This window comes from Daphnia magna, unplaced genomic scaffold, assembly GCF_020631705.1.
Source record: "Daphnia magna isolate NIES unplaced genomic scaffold, ASM2063170v1.1 Dm_contigs074, whole genome shotgun sequence".
Classification (NCBI taxonomy): domain Eukaryota; kingdom Metazoa; phylum Arthropoda; class Branchiopoda; order Diplostraca; family Daphniidae; genus Daphnia; species Daphnia magna.
The window spans coordinates 447610-468401 of NW_025533120.1; the positions used below are offsets into that span (position 1 = coordinate 447610).

General features: G+C 38.5%; 1 protein-coding gene and 2 long non-coding RNA genes across 5 annotated transcripts; 2 read left to right on the forward strand and 1 right to left on the reverse strand.

The window, feature by feature from the left end:
* The first annotated feature begins 187 nt into the window (after positions 1 to 187).
* LOC123477530 lies at positions 188 to 11219 on the forward strand. 2 transcript variants are annotated; one of them, XR_006652657.1, is made up of 3 exons: positions 188 to 385; positions 10568 to 10767; positions 10959 to 11219. It is a non-coding gene; the product is annotated as an uncharacterized LOC123477530 (long non-coding RNA). The 2 variants fall into 2 exon arrangements; XR_006652656.1 differs by lacking the exon at positions 188 to 385 and having other exon boundaries at positions 10485 to 10767.
* Positions 7802 to 10062, reverse strand: LOC123477529. Its single transcript, XM_045180909.1, has 2 exons — positions 9347 to 10062; positions 7802 to 8743 (listed from the first exon to the last, which is right to left on the reverse strand). The coding sequence occupies exons 1-2, from the start codon at positions 9975 to 9977 to the stop codon at positions 8565 to 8567; spliced, it is 810 nt and encodes a 269-aa protein (XP_045036844.1). The 5' UTR covers positions 9978 to 10062; the 3' UTR covers positions 7802 to 8564.
* Positions 11220 to 17905: 6686 nt separating the features above from the next.
* Positions 17906 to 19280, forward strand: LOC123477531. Of its 2 annotated transcripts, none has more exons than XR_006652660.1 (4): positions 17906 to 18055; positions 18156 to 18326; positions 18401 to 18776; positions 18854 to 19280. It is a non-coding gene; the product is annotated as an uncharacterized LOC123477531 (long non-coding RNA). The 2 variants fall into 2 exon arrangements; XR_006652658.1 differs by having other exon boundaries at positions 17908 to 18055; positions 18156 to 18332.
* The last annotated feature ends 1512 nt before the right edge of the window (positions 19281 to 20792 follow it).

Genomic DNA, 20792 nt, shown 5'->3' on the forward strand with positions numbered 1-20792 from the left:
TTTTTGAATATATATTTTGTTAATTTTTTCATGTTTATTGATGTTTATTGATGTATATGTTTTTCTTATTATATTTTTTCCTAACCCTCTCTCCCTTATGTATGTTTTTTTTTTTTTTTTTAATCAAATACAATGTTGAATAAAACAGTTTTGTGTTCATTATTATTGTGTAAACGGACAATCATTCGGAGGCTGGTTGAAGATGTGTCGAAGGAAGCATCGCATAACAACAAGTGCGTAGGCGAAGACAGGTCGCCATTTTGATGAGTGTCAGTTTCTTTGTTTTTAAAGTGAAAGATAAGCGAAAAAGAAGAAAGGAAAAGAATTGAAAGGAGAATACAGCAGGCGGAATAGAAGAAGAGTTCGGGACTAAAGGATTGCTACGGTAATGCCAATATAATTTCCCTATTATTTTATGCGTATTAGTACTTTTACTCGTAGTGTAAAACTCGACCGCTAGATGACGTTTTTCTAGTTTACTTTTTTTACCGCTAGATGGCATGAGAATGTCAATTCTGGAAATAAATAAGTCTAACTTAGAAAATAAGAACTTATTGATTAAAAATGACAAATAACTTGATGAACTTAGTTAAGTAAGGTTTTTATTTATCTAACGGGGAGCTTTTTATTTTACAATAAGTAAAAAGTTAGTTTGTCCGAGATGGAATGACTTGCTTGGATATACACATAGTTTGTACCCCATGCAAAGATAGTTGGTTAGCAAGCTCGCTTGCGACGCGTGGGCACTCGGGTTCAAATCCCGGGGGAAGCTTGTAAAAGGGAACAAATGTGCGTCGGCCCCAATGTACGGAAGGTGGGTCACGGTGGTTTTCCATCGTGGCATTTCCACCCCCTTCTTGTACATGGTCGCCTCGCGCTCTTCTCAGCTGTCAATTCCGTTGGCCGTGTAACTCTTGTGGGTGGCAAGAGTTGGCTGTCGGAACTGACTACTGACGATGGAGATTTGTTCCTTTCTGGCTAGGGGACAGTCTGGCGCTGGAATCAATCCGTGTACGAACGGCTTTTGCATTTTTTCAAAATTTTTCGCAATATAATTATATATTTAATTCCAAGTCTTATCGGATTTAAAAAATTATCATATTATAATATATCTTATTCCTTAGAAACATATATAATTATATGTTTTTAAAGAACCTCCTATTTTTGAGACTACTTGAACTAATGATTTAACCTAAACTGATTGTTTGAATTATATCTCTTTCCTACATTATATATTTTTTCTATTCCTTTTCCTCCTATCCCATATGTTTTTTCCTTTCTTTTTTTGTTGAATTACTTAATCTATTTGGAGACTATTCTTATTGTTATTTCTGCCGCTTTTTATTTTAAAACACTACTGAGGCTGCAACGCTTTTGAAGAGGGAGGGGAAATACAGAGAGGGAAAAGAAGACAGGATAAAAAGTGATAGGCGAATAACAGAATATAGCAAAATTTCAAGAGACTAGAAAGAGAGAAATAGAAGAAAGAAATTTTTTCTCATCGATTGTCTTCAAATACGTAATTGACGTGTTCCATTCTTGTTAGACAAAGCTGTCCGGTTGGGATTGCAATTGGGTAGTTCTGGGTTCTCAGTTGGCGTTTCTCCTTCTGGCTCGGATGGCAAACTCTTGGTTGCCTCAACTTCAGCGCGTGCGGAGTCATTTTCGTTAATTGCGTTATGTTGAACTGATTGTGTTTCGTTGTCTGATTCTTCTGTGTTAGAAATATTATCTTCCGATGAAGGACGATGAACGCTGATGACATCAGCTTGTTGTTGAGATACATTTACATCTTCAAAATGATCAGTTGTTTGCGTTGTGTCATCTTCGTAATCAGCACTTGCCAATATATCTTCATGATCTTGACTTTCCATGGTAATGTCATGGTCTTGAGTTTGCGTCGCAATTGACTTGCGAAATCGGTTGTCGAAATCGGAGGGGTTCTCAATTGGGGGACAAGGTTCCGTTTTCCACAACATTGTCTCGTATCGTGGTATTAAACGATTTACATCCATACGTTGACATATATAAGAACTGTTTGGTAATGGTTGAATACTAGCAACTTTTAAACGGGATAAACAATCTGCATTCTGATTAACACGTCCAGGCCTATATTCCAATTCATAATTCGTTGCGGCTAATAATATAGCCCATCTACCTAAGCTACCATTATTATCTTTCTGATTTTTAAGCCATTGCAAAGGTCGATGGTCACTAATGATCTCGAAAGGTTTATCTAGTAAGTAATGTCGAAAGTATTTAATCGCATCAACTACAGCTAACGCTTCTTTTTCTGTGGTACTGTACTTCATTTCGGCTTTTGTTAACTGTCTACTAGCATAGGCTATTGGATGTTCTTGCCCATCTTGCATTTGCGATAATACTGCTCCAATTCCATACTCACACGCATCGGTAAAAAGAAAAAATTTTTCGTTAAAATTTGGATATGCAAGAACTGGGGGAGTTACTAGAGAATTGCGTAACTTCTCAAAGGCAACCTGTTCCTCAGTTCCCCACGCAAATGGTTTCCTACGTAGATCTTTATGCGTTAATCGGGTTAACGGCTTAGCAATTGAACCAAAATCTTTAATAAATCTTCTATAATATCCGGCAAGTCCAAGAAATGATCTGACTTCTTCAACAGAAGTTGGTGTTTTATAATTAACGATCTTATCAATTTTACTCGGATCGGGTTTAATACCGTCCGTTGAGATAACATGACCTAGATAATTTACTGAACGCTTAGCGAATTGACATTTATTAAGTTTTAGTTTTAAATTGGCTGCTTTTAAAAGGTTAAAAATTTCTCGAATGTCGTTTAAATGATTCTCAAATGTATCTGAAAAGATAATGACGTCATCCAGATAAACTAACGCTTTATTTCCTAAGACGTCTCTCAGTACATAATTCATTAGCCTTTGGAACGTGGCAGGTGCATTGCACAAACCAAACGCCATTCTCTCGAATTCACAAAGATTATTTTCCACAACAAAAGCTGTTTTCTCGATGTCTGGATCATGAACTTGAATTTGCCAATAACCGGAAGCTAAATCAAGGGTTGTAAAGAATTTCTTTCCATATAATTTGTCTAAAGTTTCATCGATGCGTGGCATGGGAAAAGAGTCTTTCTTTGTAATGCTGTTTAATTTCCTATAATCAACGCAAAATCTTATTTCTCCATTCTTTTTCTCTACAAGCACCACGGGTGAAGCCCATGGAGATTGCGAGTATCTGATGACCTTTGCATCTAGCATCTCCTGCACTTTATCTTCCAATAATTTCCTTTGATTATTAGTAACTCTATATGGGCGTTGTCGAATGGGGCCTCTTCCTTCTGTATCAATTGTATGTTTAATGAGATTGGTATTCCCTAGTTCTGAATCTTTTGAAGCAAACAAGTCGTGAAAGTCATTTAATAATTGAGAGAGCGGTGCTTGAAATTCCGGGTCGACTTCCGAAATTACAATAGGCTCACGTGATTCGATGGGCTTAATTTAAAATAGAAGAGGGGCCTTGCCCATCTCTAGCTAAGTAAATACTCTTTGTTTTTCCATCAAGCTGAAAACCATGCTTCTGGATTGCATCCCATCCAAGGATACAGTCTTCAGAAACACCGTTTGTAACGATAAATTCTTGTTGTAAAATTGTCTCCCCGTATCCAACGGGCAGAGTCACTTTTCCCAGCGTATGTAACTTATTTTCTCCTACATCATATAAATCGAAGTCAAGCTGGCTGCAGATCGCCTGACCTCTAGGGGGTAACTTCTTACATAAACGTTCATGTAAAATGCTTTTAGACGCACCTGTATCGAATAATGCTTGGAACGGGACCTGGAAAATCTTTAACGGAATTCTTGGAGTCGATTCATTCGTAATTGTTGTTAATTTTGCGACTTGTCGGGATTTGCGAGGAGGCTCTTCATCAACTGACCCGAAGCTACAGTTGATTCCTACTGGTTTTCCTGATGTTGAGGAGAACCGGGAATGTTAGGTCTATTATTGTTTCTGAACTTAGGACAACTGTTAGATCTATGCCCGATGTCACGGCAAGAATAACAAATAGGCGGCTGAGCTTGTTCTAGTCCTTGACGTTGATAACGGCGACAATCTGCCTGAATATGACCTCGGTAACCGCAAAAATTGCAAACAACCGACGACTGTAAAGGTTCATTATTGAAATCATTTGGAGGTCTTGGGGCTGGCGGACTACTGTTTTTAGAACTATTTTGGGAGTTTACAAATTGTCTATTTCCATTATTGTTATTAAAGCGCTGCGGTGGTGCTCTCACGTTACCGTCTTGCTGATTAGCTAAAGTCGGTTGAAACGAGACCTGTTTCCTATACTCTGTGTTTGAAGGATATGAGACGTCTTTCCTATTGAGATGGAGTTTCTTTACGCTCTGCACGAGTTCACTAAGAACGTCCCTAATCTGCTCACTTTCAGTTTTCTTTTCCACAACAGGCTTGTCTTCATGGTGAACGTTAGCCACTGCCTTCATCATCATTTCTTTCTGATCTACTATCATTTGCTTAAGCTCTGTCAATTATGCGCTATTGGTGCCATGTGTGCCATCAATAGACCGAATAAACTCCTGCCTTTCACGATCTGTTTCTAACGCTTCTAGTCTACTAGCATACGTCCGTGTTGAAGTAACTAATTCGCCAAAGTCCTTAAAGTCCTTATACTTAACTTTCGTCTGTAGTTTGGAATCTAAGCCTTCAATAAATTTCTGCATTAAAATGATTGCAAAAGACTTCTCAGAGTGAGCTACAGGATATGCACGCTTGAAAATTTCCTGAAGTCGAAAAGCATAATCAACGATCTTTTCTCCTGGCTTAAGCTTAGCTTTGTTAAATTTCTTAAGATATAAATCAACATTTTCGTCGCCGTGAAAATGATCGAGCAAAGCTTCTTTGACCGAATCATAATCATGCGGAAGATCTTTCAAAATGGCCTGAATGACGGAAAAAGCTCTGTCTGTTAACTTAGCACGAAGCATTTGGACAATTTTCTCTCCTGACCATCCTGATGTGTCTACTATAGCTTCGAAAGATTCTAGCCAAGAGTCGAAACGCGTAAGTGGACTTCCGGAAAACGAGGGAAGTAATTGCAAACGGTAAAAGGTATGCTGATTATTCTGGAGATCATCAAGATCTCTAGCTGTAGCTGCTCTACTAGGGGAAGGACATTGAGCCATGTTCTTAGGATTTGTTTCTTGCGCTCTTAAGCTCTCCTGTCTTGAATTGTGAGATTGTGTTGAAATGCTGCTCGTAGACGATCGAGATTCGCTGTAACGTCTGCGACGCTCCTGGGTGGCGTAATAAGTATGCGTGGGCGTCGGGTCGAACATCGACGACGGGAGAAGCGAATAGGGCGGTAGTCGGTGAATCGCACCTGTCGTGGACGTCGAACGGTCCTCTCCTCTTGACGGTGTGCTGGTTGTTGGGCCGCGGGTTGTTGAGGTACGTCCTCCGCCGTATGGGATGGTAGGAACCGTTGCAATCGGACCTTGATTTGGGAGAGTGTTTGTTTGATCTCCTCCACTAACTGCACATTGTTCGGGTTGACTGCTCCCGGGAAGTTGTCCAATTTCCTCAGCAACGAGTTGATTTCCGGAATTAGCGGTTCCAACGGAGTCAGCAGGCGTAGCTCCCGCAGGTAGAAGATTAGGTTGCGGATGTCTATCAGGAACGACTGTTGATGGGTCAGTAGCTGCACTTCCAAGAAGGAGGATAACTCTCTCACTTCGTTCGTTAGATGTAGGTAGCGTTCTTCTCGGTGTCTGATGGAAGTTCCAAAATTCTGAAACGAGGCTAAGATTGTCTCGTGTTTCTGTGGTGTCACGCCTTGCAGTTCCGTGATGCAGTGAATTTGACTCAGCAGAAATATCAGGAATTTTCTCGCATGTGATTTGAAGATCGATGTCAGCACGGACGCTTGGGCTTCCGATTGGGTTGTCTTCTTCACCTGTGCGTGTAGTTTCACCTGTAGGATCGACGTCAGATGTCTCAGCAGAATCGTTGGTTCTGTACACACCGTCGTTGGATTTGTTTCGGGTAAATAGTGGTTCGATAGACGGATGTCTTGAATCAACCAAATTAGCTGTACCCAGGTCTTCGGATCGGTCGACTGAAAGTCCGCTTCTCTCTCCTTCAGGCTCTTGATCGCAAGGATTAGGTACGGAAGCTGGCTGGTTTTGGGCTGGAATATCTTCTGTTGATTGTTCTTGATTTTGTTGAATAGATGTCGTAGGCTCAGGTTCAGTTGATTTTCCATTCGGGGAGTTCCTCGTGAAAAACCCTAACACAGTTTTTGCTACTGAACTAGACTTAGGCGAAACTTTTGGAGGAGACTTAGCTGGAGAAATACGCGCAGCAATTCTAGCAAAAATAGAGGGTGAACGCTCCTCTGAAACGGTTCCAGAGGCAAAACTACCTCTGGGTTTCCGTCTGGAAACAAGATCAAGACGAGCTACGGCTTCGTACGCACCGTTAGACCTAAGCTTACTTAACTGAGAACTAACTCTAGATGGTTGTGTACTTACAGCGGAAGAAGCGGGTTTACTAGCCGGTTCAGAAATTGGTTTGGGAGTGGTACAAGCTGGACATGTATCAGGTGCAATTTGGGGTTCAACATGCAACTTATCAAAATTAAGCGATCTAGCAACAGTTAGCTCACTGGGCCGGGGAACATTTATTTGGGGCACACTGGGTTGTATGGGAGTTCGTGGAATTCTAGACCCGCCAGTAATAACATCATCATTCATTGTGGTTGAGTTCAAAAAGCGCTGCCACCATTATGTAATACATCCCTTTGGGGGTTGAGTACTACAAAGAATTAAATGTTGTTTGGAATAGGAATTTAAGTGAACTCGGAGGCGAATTACCCACAATGATAGACGTGTATTTTACTTGACTAAGGCCATAAGAATTACACGGGACAGGACATACAATATGACAAGAAAGGGAATAACGAGCCAAACCATAATGACAAACAGAATAAGGAAATTATTGGAAGCTTACCGATGTAGCGCGAGCGTTACGGGAGTGCACGTTGGTAAAACGATAGGAAGCGGAGATATTAACACTCAGCAATTCGACTACTAAACGTTTCAGAACTGTGAGAAGACTCTAGCAAATTCAAGAATTTGCACCGACAGAGTTTCCGCGTCTAAACGTTGTGGAAGTTGCCGAACGACTCTGTTTGTCGGAAATGTGGGTTCATCACGAAACCTCGCATTTCGGGAGTGGTCACAGACACTGATGGCCTGTCGCAACTCGGCACGAGCAACCAATCAAGAGATGTTTTATTAATTGATTGATTATGACGTGTAAGCAACCAATCAACTGATTGTTTATTTATTGTGCGATATGCGCATCAGTTGCAGGTGTTCATCGAGGTCAGCTAAAAGCGTTGATGACTTCATCTCCGGATTGACAAACAACGTTTCAAGGAAGTAAACAGGAAATACGATACGAATTGTAAACGTTAACATAAGGAAAAAGGTGGATATCATAAGTGAAAAAGGGAGTAGCATAAGATCATAAAATGTGGGCATGTTGAGTAAATATATGTGTAGGCCTTCGTTACACAAGTTTACCTCTTTTAAGATTTGCCAGACGTGTATTTATTTGACTTCTACAATAGCAATACAACCAAACCAAGAAGCATGACACTATTCTCACTATTGTTGCGAATAACATTGCTTTTATAGAGAATTGCAAGTGGCACAGTGGGTGTGGCTTAGATGGCGGTGGCGTTTGGTCACTTGGTCATGTGGGCGTTGCCTTGGTGTACACCTTGCGTACACTCAATGTCCGTGCAGATTTGCCATCTTCTGTAAAGCGTAAATAATGCAGTTGGCTCGTTACATTCCTTCCCCCCTGTGCGGCAGGATAAATTGGTCCTCCAATTTCACCTTTGTGTGCAGACTTCAGGTCTTAGGAAGGCAACTTGAATTGCGCCATATTATATATTTATAAGAAGCGTCTAAACTATTGTAGCATTGGTAACATTTTGCGCTGATTAAAATAATTGGGTGTTATTTTCCTTTAGATGATGTCTGGCTGTTGGTACACTTGTTTTTTCTTTTTAGCACTCGGAATTTTCGGAATAGATTTCGAATGCTAGTTTCGTCATCTATATAGTCCTGTGCATATTTTCCGTCCGTATTGAGGTTATCATCTCGAGCTCCTCGACGTAACAATATTTCTATAATATCTGTATGCCTGTACCTTACAGCTATTTGCAACGCAGTTTCCTTTGATGTGCGTGATCTCCTATTGATGAATTCCGCTGGACATACTTCCGCGAAGAATTTGTTGTTATATTTAGCAGCATAATGTAACACTGTTTCTTCATCCAGCGTTTGGTGCACAATAATTCGATCCATCCACAAATATTTAATACATTCCATATTATTGAGATAGCCACTAGTAATGCTCCCATGCTGTTTTGGATGTTGAATGTGTTACCGTGATGGGATAGAATACGGAGTAAATGGACATTATTATCCGCTGCTGCTCGGTGTGCTATTGTCATCCCCTCCTCGTAAATATTGCTATCAGCTCCGTATTGGAGGAACATATCTTTCTTTTATCACACTCCCGTGTAATAATGTTGTTCCATTGGGGAAAACAGTGTCCAGAATTTGTTTTATGTTTTTCCCATTTTCTCTTGCTTCTAGTAGGTGGTTTCTGATCATTTCTCTTGATACTTCCAGCAAATTGTAGTTGAATTCTCCTTTGGGGCCGTTCACATACTACGTAGTGGGCTTAGGGGGGGGAGGGGGTCAGACAAATTACTTCAAAATACTACGGGGGGAGCCCGGGGATTTGATACGTAGTAGAAACAAATTTTCAAAAATTTTCCAATTAAAAAAAAAAAAAATTTTTTTTCCTAAGCTGGCAACGCTGTCGTTGTTTATTTTTGGCGAAAGCTCCTCATGAGCAGTCGACTGTTATGGTATTTTGAAATTCGTTTGTGAGTGGATTGAAACTTAAGAATGTCTAAACAAAATCCTACGGGAAAACCGGACCTATATCAACAGTTTAAATTGTATTATTAATCCGTTAAAAAGTAGAATCTGGCAACCAGAAAAATACTTTGCATCGTTAATTTTCAATATTTCACTGTACCAAAAATGATACAAAGAATGCTTACTTTTTTAATACAGAAATAATTGAGTTTCGAAATATATATAGGCCTATATTTTTTAGGGGGGTCGAGCGAGTTACTACGTAATTTCAAGGTGGGGAGTCAGCAAGAACACTTCAATCTACTACAAGGGGGAGGGAAGGGGGTAAAAATCCGCCAAAATCCCACTACTTAGTATGTGAACGGCCCCTTTCATCAACATCGTTATGGCGACGATTCTTCTTCGTGTCATCTCCGTGTCCAAAGCTGGGAATGTTTTCATCGTACAGTTTTTACAGTAGGCCGTTTGTGTTATTAAGGGAACTGGTAATGACCAAGTTTCCTGTTCTTCGTTGTAGATTACACTTACTGCCTTACAGTTGGCGGCCATTTCACTGTCTGACGACGATGGGTCTAAGTCACTTTCTATTTTACTGTAGTAGTAACCCACTTTACTCGATGATGTTTCTTCTTCTTCCGTTTCTGATGGTGATATAGAACTTTTCTCTTGCATAAATTCAAAATCGCTTTCACTATTGCTGTATCTTTTCTTTTGCATAAATTCACAATCTCTGTCACTATTGATGTATCTTGTTACGTCTTCTTCCATATTTATATTCCTTGATACCTGCATACTTTCACTTGCGTTCGCATTAATTTGTATCTCACCTTTAGCTTCATTACTCATTAGATTAGCTAAGAGTTCGTCTTCCCAGTCGTTTCCTGTTGGTAGCGTTTCACTTATTTCCAATTGCGGGGTATCTTCTTCAATCCAAGTCATCAAGATTTCATCACTCCAGTCTACATTTAATAGTTCTTCGTTTTTCTTGGTTTGATTCATTTTTTTTTATGTATCTTTCCGTGGAAGGTTGGTAATACAACTAAAAATTTTTTCTTGCTTGTTTGTCTGTTATATAGTTGGAGTACCCACCCCTAACATACTCCAGGTTGCTTACGACTATCTACTAAAGAAATCTACTTTGAATGACAATGTTTTTTTTTATATGTCCTTTGTCTTTTAACTATCTTCTAGTCTGAGAAGCTTTTCTACAGTATATGTGAATGTTTTGTTTAATTGATCCCTCCTTTTTAAGAAAAATTTCTTACCTTATATGTAAATGCTAGATTTTAACGACTCCTCCTTATATAGAGTTTCAGTCTCGTACACGATTTCTCTCTTTTGCAGAGTGGTTTATGGAATTTTATTTCTTCCCCCCTTTTTATTTTTTTTTATTATTATTTTTTTTAATTATTATTTTTATTTTTTTATTATTATTATTATTTTTTTTTTTTTAAGATTGCGTCAAGGCGATCGAAGTAGTCTGGTGTAGCGTGTGCTTTGTTCTTCAGTTGTCGCTTGACTGTCTTTGCTGTTGTTTATTGAATCCCCCACTTTCCGTCATCATGTATACGTTAGACTTCGTTTTTCAGCATCTTGCTGAAATTAGAATGGCTTTTTCACTTTTCCACCCGGTGATGTTTCCAAATCCGTGTTGTGAATATCGTCGCTTCACGACTGCCGATGTGCAGTTGTTCGAAGAGTTATTCAACACGGTTCGAAGTGGTGTTTCCTTTCCCGTTGCTCCCGTATCTGTGGTACAGCCTGTTTGGTGCAACGACTTCTACTACAAGTAAGTCCGTGTTTTTGTTCATTTGTGTTATCCTTTTCTTGTTTTCGGAATTTCTTTATTGTTTTGTTATTTTTGTTATATTTTCATATTTATTTATTATTATTGTGTGTTTTTTTTTGTTTTTTTATATTGAATATCCTGGCTACGCCGGACTTCGCGATATTCTTCCATACGGTTCTTGTGGTGGGCAGAATCCGGGGATGATATTTATCATCCTTCGGTTTCGGTTTCTAACATATATCCGGAGCTGACGTATTCCGATATCCAGATACGACTTGAGCACCGTCAAGTCCGATTGGCTGTTTTGAATCATTTGAATGATTCTTCTGAGGAAGATTGATTTGCTTTCCGTCGGTGTGCTTTTTTTTTTCACTATGGTTTTGTTTTTGTTCTTGTTTTTGTTTTTTTGGTTTTTTTTTTAGTACTGATTGGAAATAAAATCCTTTACTAGATCTATGATTTTTTTTGTTTTTTGTTGTTTTTTTTTTAAGTACTGATTGGAAATAAAATCCTTTACTACATCTATGATTTTTGTTTTTGTTGTTTTTTTTTTTTTTTTCGTTATTTGTTAATTGTGCGTTTTAAATGGTCTTCTGGAGTACATCTGCATAGATCCTCCCACACCATTCCGTAGCCAACGACATAGCTTCATGTCGTGTGACTTCCCGTACATTCCTTGTTTTGCTCGTTTTCCCATTTTAATTCTTCGATAGGATACAATTTTCCTTTCTTTGGTGCACTCGGGGTGTTTATCGACGTAAGGTTTTCTTTTGGTGTTTCTGTTGCTGACGTCATTAAAGGCGCAAATTCCCTAATGAACGGTTTTTCATTTCCTCCTCCAGCGCTGTAGCAGGGTTCTGGTATCATGGAATCCATTTCTTGACCATCACTTTCGCTCACGTTACGTGATTGCTTGCGTCGTCTGAAGCTTTCCTTAATCCGTGGGATAGGATTACAGGCAATAAAAATTCTTAGACAGATGAGAAATAGGATGAATCCTATCGCTGAGAGAGCCATGATTTTTAATGTGTCAAACCAGGAAAACATGTTTCCGATTTGATTGTCCTGTTCTTCTGTTACTAGGATGTTTGGTAACTCCTTGCCTTCTCCTTCGTTAATTCGTCCCACCAGGTCATTTAGGATGTTCAGCTGTTCCTTTTCCATTGTTCCATGAGCTGGGTGGTTCCTTAATCCATAGTCGAAACTGTTTAAGTGCAATTCTTCGAATTCTGCAATTAAATCCAGATTTGAGGTGTGTATGGTCGCCTCTTGTTTAATCCAGTCTCCTGCTGTTGCGTTATGTTGCCACGTATGAGGATTTCCGTTGATGTTTATCAATTGTGATTTCCAAAAACACTCCGAATACGGGTGAATAGACCATCCCCAAGTAAAAGTTATCCGTCTTTTTCCCATATCGTTGGTTTTACGAAAAATATATGCGCAACTTTTCCGTAAACTAAGATGCAATTTCAATTTCCCAAAATCTTGTTTTGTGCATGGAAAATTATCCATATAATTTTCTTAAAAATGAATACATTTTACGGTTAACATTTTGGTTTCCCATATCGTTGGTTTTACAAAAATATACGCGCAACTTTTCCGTAAACTTAGATGCAATTTCAAGTTCCCAAAACCTTGTTTTGTGCATGGAAATTTATCCATATAATGTTCTTAAAAAATGAATAAATTTTACGGTTAATTTTTTGATTTCTTTTCATATTTTTTTCATTAGATTTACGGGAAAAACACAAATATTTTACGCAAATAATTCTTCCATTTTATTTCATACTTCATAATGCAACTTTTTTAACTTTATCTTAATCATTTTTTTTGAATGTGAGAAGATCTAGATTTTTAAGGTTGCCACAGAATCATTATAATGCACCAAGGCATCTACCATACAGTGTGCTGAATAGGTTGAACATACCACATAGCATTGCTGTACTCTCCAAGAATGTCAGGCACCCTTGGCTCCTCAACACGTCCGAATCGATAGTTATTGAAATCATAAGGTACGGCAAACATCTTCCCAGCAATCAAATTAAAATCCCACTCGTCGATTTAATGGCTTAATTTGGAAACGACGTAGGTTTTGTAATCCTTTGAGCAGTATGGCTTGTTAAAAGCTGAAACTACAGAGGAAAATTTTCTTCCTACTATAGAATACTCTCGAGATTCTTTTGGGTACTCAATGATATCAATACAAACAACGATTGAACCGTTTGCTAAAATGCACACATTATTGGGGAACTTATTGCTTAGGGTAAAAGTAGAAAAAACAAGTTTTTTAAAACGTTCCGTCATTGAACAAGAAATAAAAGCATTCTCCTTTAAGTGAACTGTTTTCATTCTTTTGGCCTCCATTTCAAATTCTTTGAAGGACGTAATTATTCTGCCATCACTTGTTGAAGGGAAAACATACTTATTCTTTTCTATGAGTCGGTTTCTAATTTGTTCAACAGGTAAATTACCAGACGAAATAGCTATTTTAAAAAACCGGAGAAAATTTTCAAAGGGGAAGGCGCTATCATCGGGTAAATGTAGGATTTCGTGAGTAGTAAATCGACATGGATATTTCATGGATATGAGTTTGACGACATAATCAGTCAAAACAGCTCTAGCTTTTTCAACATTAGCATAAGGTACTTGCTTATTATCAAAACCACCAAGCAAAAGCATTGAATAAGGCAACAACATAATGTGTTCCAATTCATGGTCGTGCAGTACATTTTTAAAAACTGGGAAAAGAAGAGACCCAAACCGACGGATTTCATGAGTCTTGTACTTAGATGAACTCTTTGATAAGCTTCTCAGTTTCCCGTTGAATTCATACGGTGAACAAGATTCAATCATTTTCAGTCGAATGTCTACTTTTGCTAGTTGGAGTGTACTTAGCTTTCCCTCTTGTTTACGTGTAACGAAGGACTTCAGCCTTCTTCCTAACGCACCGGCCCACATTGTGTGCATTGGGTCGATGATGAAACCAGATATCATGGGAAAATCCAGATCAATGAAAGGACTAAGGTCGTGAAGCCCATTTACATGATTATCTTCTGTGTCATCGCCTTTAATGTAATTTAAAAATTCGGAATCTATTCGACAAGGGGCATTCACATCACTTAGCTGAATTACGGGTTTTTTGTATCCAGGAAATGTTAGTCTCAAACCTAAATTAAAATAACCTTTATTCATGTTTCTTTTATGAATTTGAACAGTAGTATTACCTTTCTGTATGCACCTTTCGCAAGACCAGTAGCCCATATGACCAATAATTCTCTTCAAAAACGAACACATCGGAGTGTCTGCGATGACAACCCGCAAACTTGCCGTAAATTCACGACCTTCGGCCTCAAGATTATGCGGGCACAAACGTTTGAATTCGTCAATAGTCAGTTTCATAAGCTCTTTTGCGGATGCTTTTACTTGTCCATGCTCGAAACCGATTATAAATGGATTAGAAAAATCCAAAACAGTTGGTTGTACTGTAGATGCAAATGATGGCGCAATAGAGTGGACCCTACCAAGAATAGCAATCATTCCTGGTTTTTCTGAATTTTGGAAAATCTCCAAGACATCAACATGAAGATCCACTTCAAAATGGGGAATCGTAGATGGTGTTCTAACCCCTTCTTCCTCGCTTTCTTTGCGTAGCACTTTTTTGGCACGACTAACAACCATTTCCATGTCCAACGCTTCAATCTCATCATTTAATGTAACCCCGACTTAAAACCCCGCGCCTTAAAATGTCTTCATATATTACCGACTTTAAGTCCCTGTCCCCCGACACAATGTCCCTGTATTTTTTGCCATTCAATATTATCCCGACTCAAGACCCCATTTTCCAAAATGTGCCAACAATTCCTAACTTTAAACCCCAGACACAAGCCCCCGTAATTTTTGCAAACGAAATATTTTCCTGACCGAAAACCCCTTGCTTAATCATGTTATAGTTACATCTACTTGAAGCCCCGCTTTAAAACCCCCGAAATTAAAAATTAACCTAAAAAAAATTTTCTTTTTCAAAACCATCTTTGCTGCCACACTTAAATAAAGCGGCATCATTTGTAGGGATTACCTACTCGAGAATAGATTGCACATTTCAGCTTTAAAATATCCTTTAAAAGGATCTCAAGACAATCATTAATACATCCAGGCATTTTTAGCAAAAGTTATTGAACAGAGAACGGATTACGGATAGCTGAGTTTGTTTTATTCGAATTTAATTTTATGGGTCAGATGAGGAAAGAAAACAGATCATACTGATAAATAAATAAAAGTTATTCAGGGAAAATAATTATAAATTTGAGCGACTGGAGTACGGCAATAAAAGCAGAGATTGCGGGCTACTCTCTCAAGTTGCTCGGCACATTGGTGGCAGACCGTGTGCCCACAAGGAATAAAAATTTTATTCTTTGGATTGATGGTGCAAATATCACAAATGTGAGCTGGCTGAGGATTGTGATGGTCAGCAGCAACAACAGGAGGGGCCGTAATTACAGGCTCAACAACAGCAGGGGCAACAATTACGGGCTCGACAACACCAAGAGCAGCAGCAGCCGCAACCGGAATGCGACGCAGTCGACCTCGAGTACTGAACTTAGGCAGAACCTGAAAAGAACTCGTTCGGGAGTCGAGAGAAGAACTTCTAAAACGAATAGAGCTCGAGTTACGGGTTCTGTCAGTTAAATGACAGCCTGTATCGGCATGTGGACTTTTGCCCCCTTCAACTAATGCCCCCTCGCGTTTACTACAGTTGCCCCCCAGACTGTTGCCCCTTAAAACTATCGTCCCTTAACTAATGCCCCCTTAACTAATGCCCCCTTAACTAATGCCCCCCTAACTAATGCCCCCAAAAAAATAATAAACAATTGCCCCCTAATTATAATAATAATATAATAATAATAATAATATAAGTAAGTTTAAATCAAATTAATCTTAATGATTTAAAATAGGCCGTGGTTACAATTTCATATGTCATATGGGGGAGGGGCAATTGTTAATTATTTTTAAGTCCGATCCTAGTAATGTAGACTCGTACAATTTCAGTATTCCTATAAAATGAAAATATAATAAAAATTGCGAGAATGTTCTAAACATGAATTTCAAGATAAGAAATATACCAATTGCAATTCAACAAACACGGGGACAATACAGAAATTACTGGGACTTGTGTCTGGGGTTTAAAGTTAGGAATTGTTGGCACGTTTTGGAAAACGGGGTCTTGAGTCGGGATAACATTTAATGGCGAAAAACACAGGGACATTGTGTCGGGGGACAGGGACTTAAAGTCGGATATATATTTAGACATTTTATTAAGGCACGGGGTCTTAAGTCGGGGTTACATTAAATTAAAAAAACACAGGGGCCTTGCGTCGGGGGCTAGGGGTTTTGCGTTGTCCATTAATTAACAATTAAAAATATTTTTTTTAATGTCGGGGTCTTGCGTCTTAACGTAGGGGTCTACGGTCGACCCCCCTGGGGTCTTATGTCGAAGGGGTCTAAAGTCTACGTGCCGAGAAGGTACCTCCACTCTGAGAGGAGTCTCCTACCCCGATGTGGCCCCGATTTCAGGACGTATGGTGGCGCTAGTTGCCAGAGTAGGCCGACTTTACATGGGAGAGATAGGGAATATGATCGTATTTTCAATTCTGTTAAGTAGGAAATGAAATTTTTACAATAATTTATTTTTTATTTTTTGAAATATTTTTAGCCACATAGTTCACTTTTTTATATAACGATATGTTAAATACAATATTTTTAAACAATTTATATTGGTTCGCTTTGTGGTTTTCCAGCAACAGCTGGTTTGCTAAAGTTCGCGGGGGTATAAAAGGATAAAGGGGAAAAATTCTGTTAACGAGCAGAAACCATGGCAACCAAGCAGAGGAACCATGTTAGCCGCCATTTTTTCAATTTACGTTTGTTTTTATTTTGTGAAAACCACATCGACGAAATATCGGTAATTATAATCAAACAACTTGTTGTAGACAAGTATCAAACACCTAGTTGTTTGATTATAATTACCGATATTTCGTCGATGTGGTTTTCACAAAATAAAAACAAACGTAAATTAAAAAATGGCGGCTAACATAGTTCTTCTGCTTGGTTGCCATGGTTTCTGCTCGTTAACAGAATTTTTTCCCCTTTATCCTTTTTATACCCTCCGCGAACTTATACCGCAAAGCGAACCCATATAAATTGTTTTAAAATATTTTATTTAACATATCGTTATATAAAAAAGTGAACTAAGTGGCTAAAAATATTTCAAAAAATAAAAAATATAAATTATTGTAAAAATTTCATTTCCTACTTAACAGAATTGAAATTACGATCATATTCCCTATTTCTCCCATGTGTAAAGCATTCTCCCTCTCGGGTGAATGGCTTTACGAATTAAGACAATTTGTTGTGTAAATAAACTCAGAGGCGTATTTACCCACAATGATGATTATGTATTACTAAGCTGAGGCCAAAAGTTTACAAAACGAGTAGGGATACATGGACGTGAGTCCAATTGGGAAACTGAGCGTGAGATTCGAGACAAAGTAATTTGATCTTACCGTGGTAGCGCGGGCGTACAAGCGTGAGGGAATAATGGGAGAAAAACGGGGAACAATACTACTTGCCGACACGTATAGTATTTGGAGTACGTGTTGAGAAGATAATTCGAATACACACGATGCTCGGAGAGGAAAGAAGAACAAAATAAGTTGGAGGAATAACTAATGGATTAAAATGAATAAGCTAACACATCAAGATAAAAGTCTACTGTTTAAGAGTGACAATTCAAGCTAAAGGCGACTGAACGTCTTGCAAGCTGATACTTGTCTGACTCTTGTCAGAAAGTGGGTTCACCATGAAACGTCGCATCTTCGTATGTGGCGTGATGTTCGTGACGCGTAGGTGCGTCACACGCGTGAGTCAGAACCCGGAAGTTTTATCTAGGTCAACATGGTTGCACATGAAGCAACTAGCAAATACGTTTGTAACAGTGAATAAGAATATAATGTGAATATAAAATAAGCATAAGCAAATAGATCATATTGTGGGTATCTTGCAAAGATATATATATTTTGATGGCTTCGTTACACATGTAAAGTCGGCCTACTCTGGCAACTAGCGCCACCCAACGTCCTGAAATCGGGCCCAACCGTGAAGGGCCCAGTGGAGGTACCTTCTCAACCTATTATACCATGCATAAAACATTCAGTAGTTTTTCTATGATAAAGTTTTGATGGTCTTCTTGGTCTTCATTAATGAACGTTTGGGTTATTGTCCACATGCAAAGGTATAATTTGCAGTAAAGTTATGTGTATCATTTGAATTCAATCAGGCATGAAAACTAGTTTTTTTTTATATATTTTTTTTCTTGTTTTATTGTATTACAGAAAGATAAGGACATTGAAGGAATCCAATAAAACCATTAGCTTCAATGAACCGTTCACAAGAAACGAGAACCATCGTGACATACCTATGTGCCAATTCTGTCTATTACAAAGGAGTCACTGCCCGCCGTCTTGGACGCAGCAATCGCCAGTTTGCCCTTCAATCGGGAAGCCGTCAGGGTTTCGTTCTTTTTTCCTAATGTTTGGAAAGCCCAATATCTTAAGCTATTGTTTGTAAATTGAAATAGGAGAAACTCTGCAACTCCATATGAGCTGGAAGGAATACCGTGACAGAGTTGTCGATTACGGTCACATTAAGGTGTTTGCCATGGCTTCAGTGCAAGAGACTAAACAATCGTAGAGCGCAGAAGACGACTTCCAGCTGGAGAAACCCAAGTTGGATATTCAGGTAACTACAGTAGGCCAAAATATTATTTGTTTCGGGAAGCAAATAATTTCAATGCTAAAAATAACCTCCGTTTACCACGTGCGAGAAAATCCCCAGATAGGCCATGAATGCTTCACTACTTTCTCGTTCATGAATCCAGTGCCAGTTACCCTGACGGAGTGTGAATTTATATTTGAAGGATCGGGTCTGGTTCGTGCCCAAACAGCCAAATACCAGTGAGTGAACATAACTAACGACATGCATCATAATGGAAACATTTTACTGATATTCGAACTTTTAAAAAAATCGTTAGTGACGTTAAGCCGGAAGAGATGATCAGCTTCTTTCAAAAGTTCCTTCCCCGATTAGGGATGAGCGTAAACTGGTTGCAACTTTCAACTTTCGAGAACTGGGTGATATTGTTGGCTCTCGTCCAATTCATGTCCGTGAGGAACCGACGTTTCCTACAATTGAATTACGAAATCCCTACGACATAACATTTTGCACCTAAACTTGGACTGCCCATAAAACATCTTATCAAATTAGTAAAAATGACTTAAGTAATGTTTCACGATATGCATACTGATATACCATTTAAATCTCTGTCATTATCTTAAAGGCCATTTAAACCCTCTATATTCTTCCTTTTTTTCCACTGTGTGGTTCAGGTTTTTGAAATTGTTGCTATTCTTACTTTTCGGTAACGGAGTATTCAGCAGGAATAAATTTCACCAATCAGATTTGCCACGTTTCACTTGAATTTAGAATTTTTTTATTTAGCAGTTAAACCTGTTTTGTAGTAATGAGATAACAAATATAATAGCTGCATGTGCATACCCATGAAAAAAGGTTTTGGCGACAGAGACCTCTTGGACATAGAAGGCCTGACAACGAAGCGAACCAGTGGGTATATAATTGTATAGGCGCTCATGTCATGAGCGCCTATACAATTATAGATTTTAAAAAATACATTTTCATGTCCTATTGGTGAAATACTGAAAATTTCCCAATGGCTAAGCCTTTTTCCAGTTTGTGGTATGATATTATCGGCTAGTACCGTGCACGACGTGGGATAGCCAGAACACGCCCAAATAATGTTTTATGTTTTTTCCACATTACCAAACAGTTTTTTTTTTACAAACAGAATCGATCGTACGCGTTATTGAATTTCCCGTAATGGTCATTTATGACATTGGGTAAATTTTCTTCGAAATAGATTTAAAAATTAAATTAATTGGGAAACTACATCAAGGCTTTGTGAACGATGTTTCGGCACTAGATTCGTGGTATATAAGGGTTCTGTGAACTCTCATTATTGTGGTGGATATACGTACGGGATACATGTTATAGTATAGCAATGTATCGTCGGGCATAGTATACCCAAATTGATACATAACCGGAAACGTATCTGCCCCATACAGTCAACACTGTAGTTTTTTAAAGATATTGTTACAATTTCTTTTGTTTTAAAAAGATAAATACTAATGGGAATGTGTAGAATAACCATCACAAGTTAAATCGCGGACATATCTATTTCTGTTACTCAACAATGCTTAACTCTCGAAACTCACATAGAACGATGATCTGGAGACCGTGGCGATATCAGATTTGCTGATAACTTTAAGGTTGCATTCATTGAGCTATTTTATTCCTATTTTCTAACGTTTCAATTTTCACCAAATGTTACCGGACATTTTGCTATCGCTATAGAAAAATAGTGACGAACATCACTCAACTTTATTAAAAACCAAAAACTTGATGAAGTGTTTTAAATTTCTAACTAATATCCAGCACTCCCGAATAGGGGTGTTGTTCGCTACGGCAACACAAAGGGAACACTTTAGGGAACACCCTTACCACAGAGTATTGACGCTAATAGGTAAATGCATTAGCATGGTTTCATACGTGCTGTATGTGTGTACGACCAGTAATTTGTGTACGATATGATTATTGAGCAAAGTTATTCAGCGACCAGTCTTACAAGTGGGTTTAATGAGATATTTTTTAATAATTTTAATCGTGTATTTTTTTAGGAAATGTTTTATTTCACAGTATTTCAAGTTCAGTAACATACTGATTTTTATTCCTCAATACGACAAGCCTACTGTAATTTTGAGTTTCATTTTCTCACTTTTCCACTAATCAAGTTTCTCGTGAAATTTTTTGAACCTCAGTAAAACAAACTTAAAATCTTTCGGAACTTGTTTGCCGACGGCCATTCCGAAATCGTTTAGAGAAATGTTCGTATGCAG

Excerpts from the sequence above, each read along its gene's own strand:
- LOC123477529 (XM_045180909.1), bottom strand. The coding sequence starts at position 9,977 with ATGAATCAAACCAAGAAAAACGAAGAACTATTAAATGTAGACTGGAGT. Across the intron at positions 8,744-9,346 it reads CATAACGATGTTGATGAAAG|GAGAATTCAACTACAATTTG; the intron begins GGGCCGTTCACA and ends ACGGCCCCAAAG.